The sequence below is a fragment of the Hoplias malabaricus genome, chromosome 3, assembly GCF_029633855.1.
Source record: "Hoplias malabaricus isolate fHopMal1 chromosome 3, fHopMal1.hap1, whole genome shotgun sequence".
In the NCBI taxonomy this organism is placed as follows: Eukaryota; Metazoa; Chordata; class Actinopteri; order Characiformes; family Erythrinidae; genus Hoplias; species Hoplias malabaricus.
In genome coordinates, this window is record NC_089802.1 from 52,017,882 (window position 1) to 52,026,133 (window position 8,252).

At 37.8% G+C, this 8,252-nt stretch overlaps 1 protein-coding gene across 1 annotated transcript; it reads left to right on the forward strand.

Annotated features, from left to right (window-relative positions):
- The first annotated feature begins 718 nt into the window (after positions 1 to 718).
- sec61a1a (SEC61 translocon subunit alpha 1a) lies at positions 719 to 7,947 on the forward strand. Its single transcript, XM_066665086.1, has 12 exons — positions 719 to 936; positions 2,557 to 2,624; positions 2,732 to 2,797; positions 2,909 to 2,987; positions 3,309 to 3,440; positions 3,742 to 3,851; positions 4,015 to 4,168; positions 5,198 to 5,358; positions 5,549 to 5,746; positions 6,236 to 6,427; positions 6,529 to 6,605; positions 6,694 to 7,947. The coding sequence occupies exons 1-12, from the start codon at positions 930 to 932 to the stop codon at positions 6,878 to 6,880; spliced, it is 1,431 nt and encodes a 476-aa protein (XP_066521183.1). The 5' UTR covers positions 719 to 929; the 3' UTR covers positions 6,881 to 7,947.
- Positions 7,948 to 8,252: the final 305 nt, after the last annotated feature.

Genomic DNA, 8,252 nt, shown 5'->3' on the forward strand with positions numbered 1-8,252 from the left:
CATATACAATTACTGTGTATTTCAGTGCTCCCTGCATACTGTTGAAATGTATGTTTTTATCCAGGGATGTCCAAACATTTGTGTAGAGCAGTGTACTTGTTTGTATGCAATATATTTTGCACTTCTTATTTTAAATTTTTTAATCTATTTATGGGAAACGCCCTCTGTGTGAATGGAGAATGGATGCACCAATGGCATCGCGTCTGCCAGCAGACTGACAGATCAGTCACCCATTAATCAACACAGAAATGTTTCACTGTAAACAACAGGACGTCTTGCCTTTGAAACTGCGAAGGCAATGTCTCTGACGTTACGTAAAATATTGTGCAAACATGTTCTTGCAAGTTTGTCCTGAGCCTGTAAAATCGGTTGGCCATTTTTAAGTCCTTCTTAAGAACAGATTTTTACAGTTGCAGTCTGGCAAAGGCATAGCCTTCTAAAAACTATACAAAAGAAAGTGGCATTAAGAATGGAGACAAATAACAAATAGAAAAGAAAGCCATAACAAAACATAAAATAACATATCAGTCTCGCAACAGGGCATTCGATGGCTTGGGATTTCTGTGCACAGTGTGACATCCAAAACCGTGAGAGCTGACGACCCTTTACTACTATGTGTGTTTTGTTTATCTGTATTAAAGCTTCATGTGAACCAAATCTGTGTATGAGAGTGAACCGACTCCCAGATTCACTGGTTGTGAAGCCCGTGTGACGTGTTTGAGGTTCAGTGTAGTGTTGACGTGTCTCTAAAGTCTCGGCGGCGTTTCCCTTCTCTGTCGCTCTCTCTCTCCCAGTGCTTCTCTGTGTCTCTCTCTCTCCCTTCTTCTCTCTCTTTCTCTTTCAGCGCGGTGCTGTGAAAAGAAGTCGGCGGCGGCGGCTCCACACCGGGAGCGTGATCACTCTCTGAGACTTTAGCGGGAAACGGCACCATGGGCAGTGAGTAGCGACACCGAGGCATAATATAATGTTAGAGTAGCCGGGTATTTTTCGGATTTGTCCGACAGTTCACCAAGCTACTGTTAGCTGGCGAGCTGAGCTTCATTGATTGAATGTTAGCCGTTAGCTTGTTATTAGAGACGACGGGATTTTTAAATCTGTCACATGATAAGTTGGTTATGTCTTAGTAACGTTAGTCTGTGTTTATTTTAAGGCGGTTTATTTGCAGTTTATGTGATCTTTTCTAGATTAATTATACTTTTTAATGTTGGCTAACGAGCTAACCTTACTTGGTAATCCAAGCTAACAGGCTCTGTGTGTAGAATTTACCTAGCGATAATGCTCATTCACTGTATGTAATGTGTTCACTGTAAATGTAATTGAAACGATTAATATTTGCATTTTAATATGCTGAATGTTGTGAATAACAGTGTTCAAGGAAGAAAAGATAAATAGCTGATATCTGTCATTGGTGAGGCTAAAGAGAAGGTCAGATTAGACCGGAGCACTGGCGTTAGCCACCTAACATTAGCGCCTGATTCTGCTAGACTGGATATGATTAACTTATGTTATTCTGCAGAAAGACTAGTTTAGGTATAATAATGTGCAGTGTTTAAGTAGGTGAAACTGAACTTAATGGAGAGTTGTTCATACAAACAGAAAGACCGTGGCTAATGCTAAGCTAGGAGACTCCCCTTTTCTGATGACGAGGCTTTAGCTCCTAAACATTTCCATGCCCAGTTTCCATTTAATGTATTCTCCTATTACACAGATAAAGAAAACGAGTACACATGCGCAAGAATGTACAAGAACGGAGTTTTTCCTAGTTTAAGTAAAGAGCAGAATACAAGATGTTGTTTTTAAGGAGTTGAAGGAAACTCCTTAATAGGAAAGTCCATTGATTAAAAAAAAAATAAGAATAATTTTCCGGTGTATCTCAGTGTGAATGTGTGCACTGAACAGAAATTACTTTTAGGAAATATCTTTGTTATTGTTGAATGTAACTAGGGTGTTCCAGTGTTTACAGCACAAATATAACCCTTAAACTAACTAATTTAATTTGCATCTAAATAAGCTCTAAACCATCTACTTGGCACACGAGATTTCATATTAATTGTAAAATATTGGCATATAAAACAGTGAAGCAAGTGAAGTGTCTCTGTGTCACAAATAAAAGATACACATGTCAAAGCCTTGTTATTAAAGTGTGTTATATAGCATATTGAAAAACAGTTGCATGTAATTACCTCACAAAGTTGCTTTTACAGGCAGTCATTGCGTCATGTGTCTAGTTCCTGTGACCACTGCTGTAAATGATTCTAGCTTAATACGTTTTTCATGAATGCAGATTGTCATTAAATCTGACTTTGAATGGCACATATTTGTCTTTTCATGAAGTTGCATAGATTGGTCTCCAGGTTTATCAACACACAGCCACTCGGGCTGCAGGTTTCTTCCCAGTCACAGAGGCACATTGTTAAAATTCAATTTGTTTAAGTAGTCAGTCCCAGTTTTCTACCAGTGGATTTATGATGGTGACCCCTTCCATTAGTTGACAAAAGGATTCTGTTAATTATGATGATTAATTTTTTCTAACCAGTCTTGTTTCTCTGATTTCAGTAAAGTTTTTGGAAGTAATAAAACCGTTCTGTGCGGTTTTACCAGAAATCCAGAAACCAGAAAGAAAGGTGTGTGTGTGTGTCTTTTTCTTCACTGCATTATTATTTAAAATCTGAAAATGCTCTATATCATCTGTATTTTAAAATTCTTCCTTGTTCTGGGAATATGCTTTCAGATCCAGTTCAGGGAAAAGGTGCTATGGACAGCCATTACTTTGTTCATCTTTCTTGTTTGCTGTCAGGTATGGGTCAAACATGTTAAGGTTCATCTAAGATAAATACACAGCTGAAACCTATGTATTGTTTTAATATCTCTCTTTCTTTGACCCCCCCCCCCCCAATTCTCCCCCCAGATTCCTCTTTTTGGGATCATGTCTTCAGACTCAGCTGATCCGTTCTACTGGATGAGAGTCATTATGGCCTCCAACAGGGGTCAGTTGTTTTTATTAAAAATTGCTCCACTTTGCCATACTAATAATGTAGGTTTTGTAGATTTTCAAATGTCAGTTTCCAACATTTCATTTCACGTCAAAGTCTGTTTAGCATCTAGATGTTTTAAAACATTTTAAAATGTGCTTCCTGTTTATGATGATATTTCCCAAAGAGTTTACCCTGTGTTAAAGTAATATTAAACGGGTCCAATCTGAGACATTCTGCCTAATTTATTCTGTGAATGTGTTTGTGAATTTCACCCTGTCATGGATTTTATCAGTGACTGTGGATGCAGTAGTTTTAACAGCTTATCTGCAACAGGTACTCTGATGGAGTTGGGTATCTCTCCCATCGTGACCTCTGGTCTCATCATGCAGCTGCTGGCTGGAGCTAAAATCATTGAGGTTGGAGACACACCAAAAGACAGAGCACTGTTCAACGGAGCTCAGAAATGTAAGTGTGTGGGTTTTTTCCCCGTTTTCTTTTTTACCCCAGTATGTGTAAATGTGGTCATAGTCAGAAGAGGAGGCTATGTATCCTAAATCCTAATATCCTGAGTAATTCAGATATGACGGTTACTCAGAATTCTGTTGGAAAATGTTTGTGAATGAACTCATTGTAGATTGCTCATGATGTTTTTTTTACATTGCTTAGTATTCCACCCCAATGAATGTAGACCGGAGGCACTGGAAATGGAGTATGGCCACATAATTTGGGGACAATTGCAAATTCAGTGTTATGCTTTTGTTTCCAGTGTTTGGAATGATCATCACCATTGGCCAGGCTATCGTGTATGTAATGACAGGCATGTATGGAGACCCGTCAGAGATGGGTGCTGGTATCTGTCTCCTCATCATCATTCAGGTACATAAACACGAGTGACTTGATGTATTGTTACTATAATCTTTCCACCCTTTTGTCTTAATTATTAAATGGGTTCAGTGTTTTATTAATGTCCTACTGCCTTGAAGCATAAATAATATAAATAATCAGAATATGTGACTGTAGCTATGTTTTTATCTTACAGTTGTTTGTGGCTGGTCTAATCGTGCTGCTGCTGGATGAGCTGCTCCAGAAGGGCTATGGATTGGGTTCAGGCATTTCTCTCTTCATTGCCACTAACATCTGCGAGACCATCGTATGGAAAGCCTTCAGCCCAACTACTGTGAACACAGGCAGAGGTACAACTTCAACATGCAGTGTGGCCTTACTTTGTTTACCCAAGAAATATAGCATTGTATACAAATATTAAGATAACGTTTTCTCCCAAATTACCTATTAAATCTTTCTGGAATATACAGTGGAACCTATACTAACGAACGTTCCAAGATACAAACTGGGCATTTGAATATTTTATGCCTCCACCAATGAACCACAACTCTAGAAACGAACCCGAGCCTCTGCCGAGCTGGTGGCTGGAAATGTCCACTGACCCCATTAGGCGAGTCTCCCAGCGCGCCCAGACTTGAGTGAGCTTTTAAGATTAGCAAATTGTAGTTTCAGCAATTTAGTATTAGTGTAAATAGCAGACATCGAAATTTGCGCTAAGTTAAGCCGTATCTATGCTTCATCTCCCCACATTCACCCGCATACTCTGTTATTCCACCAACCCCCACCTCCCGTCATATAGCCAGTGCCTGTGTTACTCCTCCAGCCAGTCGGCACGCCTTCAAGGTAGCGATGTATAACCCCTTAAAACTTGTTTTTATTTCTTTTTTATTACTGTTACCACTGTATTTATTTTTTATTTTTTAGTAATGCTACATGTATTTTTTTATTTTTATTATTTTTTTTTTACTAAATTGAGAGTTTTTTAAACATGTATCAGTGCAAAAAGGGTGACTTTCGGGGTGGGGGCTGGAACGCATTAATTGCTTTTCCATTATTTTAAATGGGGAAAATTGACTCGAAAAATGAACTTTTCCACTTACGGGTCACGGAATCGATGAAGTTCGTAGGTAGAGGTTCCACTGTATTTATTTGATATATTTACTAAATTTAAAAAAGCTCTTATTTATTTATTTCTTTGTAGAAAATGTAGCTGCTTACTTTCTTACCTCATTAATGTTTTCCCATCTTTAAATATCATGCTTATTTCATGTGTGAAATGTTGTGTTTAATGGGCATATATTAAGGTGTAGTAAATCTGTTGCAGTACATGAATATGCACATAATTGGAGGACTTTTGTTAAGCTTGTTTCTGTTCACAGGAACTGAATTTGAGGGAGCAATCATTGCTTTGTTCCACTTGTTGGCCACAAGGACTGACAAAGTACGAGCTCTGAGAGAGGCTTTCTACAGGCAGAACCTACCCAACCTCATGAACCTCATAGCTACAGTCTTTGTGTTTGCTGTGGTCATATACTTCCAGGTGAGTTTTAAGAACCTAGTAAACAAAGTGATGAGACATAAAGCTACATCCTTAATAAACAAAAACACCAGAGTAAATGTTGTATAAATGGGTGAAATAAATAGGAATACATTGAGTGAAATAGACAGTGACTTTATTTACAGCCTGGTGAAATAAATTGGCTTGTTTTTCCTGCTTCGTTTCATCTCAGGGATTCAGAGTTGATTTGCCCATTAAGTCTGCACGTTACCGTGGTCAGTACAACACCTATCCCATCAAACTCTTCTACACTTCCAACATCCCCATCATCCTGCAGTCTGCGCTGGTGTCAAACCTCTACATTATCTCCCAGATGCTCTCCACACGTTTCAGTGGAAACTTCCTGGTGAACCTGCTGGGAACCTGGTCTGTAAGTAATTAACAGGGACAAAAACTGGTTAGATTTTACACATTGTGTTCTATTGTTTTCAAGAAGAAATATATTTTGCAATAATAAAACTTAGAATCTGTGGATAGAACTGGATGTATTAAGGTGCTTAAATATTTGGTATATTTTATTATTTTTGGCATTTCAGTTTTTACAATGTGCTGAATTGCTGAGCTGCTTCTTTGCATCAATCTGATGAGTTTTGAATGGAATTGAAGCCAGAAATCAGACAACTCTTAAAATGTAGAAATCAGCAAGCTTAAGAAAATCTGTGTTTCCAGACAAACATACATATCCAAATAAGAGTAAAATATTGCTAAAAATTGATTGTTTAATTTTGGATAAACTCAGCCTAAAATATTGTACTTACAAAAACGACATATATTCTGGAAGGAAAGTAAATATAGTCTTCGTTATATATTTTTTTTGTTCTATTGTTCTAAAATATTCTTGCTTTTCTGTTGTCTGCAGGATACAACATCTGGTGGCCCAGCTCGCGCCTACCCTATCGGAGGACTGTGTTACTACCTTTCGCCCCCAGAATCATTTGGTTCAGTGCTGGATGACCCGGTTCATGCTCTCATCTACATTGTATTCATGCTGGGATCCTGTGCCTTCTTCTCTAAGACATGGATTGAAGTATCTGGATCATCTGCCAAAGATGTATGTATTCTCTGTAAATGTAAAAAGCATTTACTCTATGTGATCGTGAACTGCATCAGCATTATGTGCATATGAAGTAAGTTCACATGTTTTTCTTTTAGGTGGCCAAGCAGCTGAAGGAACAGCAGATGGTGATGAGAGGACACAGAGAGACATCAATGGTGCATGAACTCAACAGGTTTGTCTCTGCACTCACTCATTCACACATCTTTATGTAAAATCTTTTCGAACACCCCTCTAAATCATGTGCATCATTTTCTGTGTAGGTACATCCCCACAGCAGCTGCATTTGGTGGACTGTGCATCGGTGGTCTGTCAGTTATGGCTGATTTCCTGGGAGCAATTGGCTCAGGAACAGGAATCTTATTGGCAGTCACCATCATCTACCAGTACTTTGAAATCTTTGTTAAGGAACAGAGCGAAGTTGGAAGCATGGGAGCCCTACTCTTCTAAATTTTCTTTACATGGACATGTGCATATGCTGACAGACACCTTATCAAATACTTTTATTATTTTTATGAATGTTTTCATTTTATATTTTTTTGTACAATTTGAGTTTAAGTGGTCAATTGTCAACAGTGCTGTCTTGAGAGAACTCCCTGCTTTTGGTCAGTTTGGGCTTGAAATATTCTCTTTGGTCAGGAAGAGAAGCAATTCAGAAATTCTATGGGAAGCAAACTCATTGCTGGGTGAGTGTATATTTCTGAACCACCCCACATAGTTTCTGTAAAGTATTTCACCAAACATTTCCACCATTAGTCTTAAGGTTCTCCCACAGTTTGTTGATTTCTGCTTAATATTGTACCATATTCCAGATACTGATAGCGGTGTTGAGGAGGGACTGATTACAGGTTTCTTATTCATACAGTGGCTCAGTTGTCAATGTTTAACCTACAGTTTTGCCAGTCTTGCACTTCAGCATCATATTGGAAAGAGTTCCCTGGCATTTTTTAAAACGCCCTTTGACAGTATGATCACATGGTAGTGTTAGGTTTTTCTAGTTGGTGAAAGGCATTTGCTTGTGGTATAAACAAACCCATCATGGCAAATGCACTTTGTGTATTGTAGAAGACCTGGTGATACATTAGTCCAACTGATTTGGAAGACAGAAGGTGAAACACGATGTAGCGTGGTCCAACATCTATTTTCTTTCTTTTTGTATGAATATGTTAATGCATACTGGATGATTTTGTGTACACAAAAAAGGCAGAAATCATTCCTGGGTAAAATGGAGTGCTTTGTCTTTGGTGGATCCTTCTCTACCTGACTGAAGTAGCCTGGAACTATATAAAAAAAGAAATACTTTTTTTTTTTTTTTTTTCACTCTAAACAGGAAAACAAATCCTGTTGACTTAGTGAGTGTCTGTATATATGACATTTCAAGAAATGTGCCACCATGTAAAATAACTTTTGTTTTTGATTATGTAAAAAGAAATGCTGTTCCACATATCTTCTGGAAAGAGTACTCGTTCTCAGTAAAAAAAAAAAAACCTTTTGTGAAAAGCTTTTGGTCAGTGTTTATTTTTATGAAAGAAAAATTGTTATTAAAATAACTTCAGATTATTGCCCCTAATGTTAAAACTAAACTGGATTTCATGAGATCTAGTTGTTTTTGGTAACACTTTTTCATAACAATGCTAAAAGATATAAACAAATGGGAATCCAGAAAAGTGGTAGAACCCAGACTTTTTTTTTTTACACAACCGAACCTCCACATTTTCTTCAGGTTGGAAAAAAAAAAATCAGAATGTTTTATCTATCCTTCCACTGTGAGAGGACAGTCCAACAGTACATGTCTAAAAGTAAATCCATCCATTATCTGTAC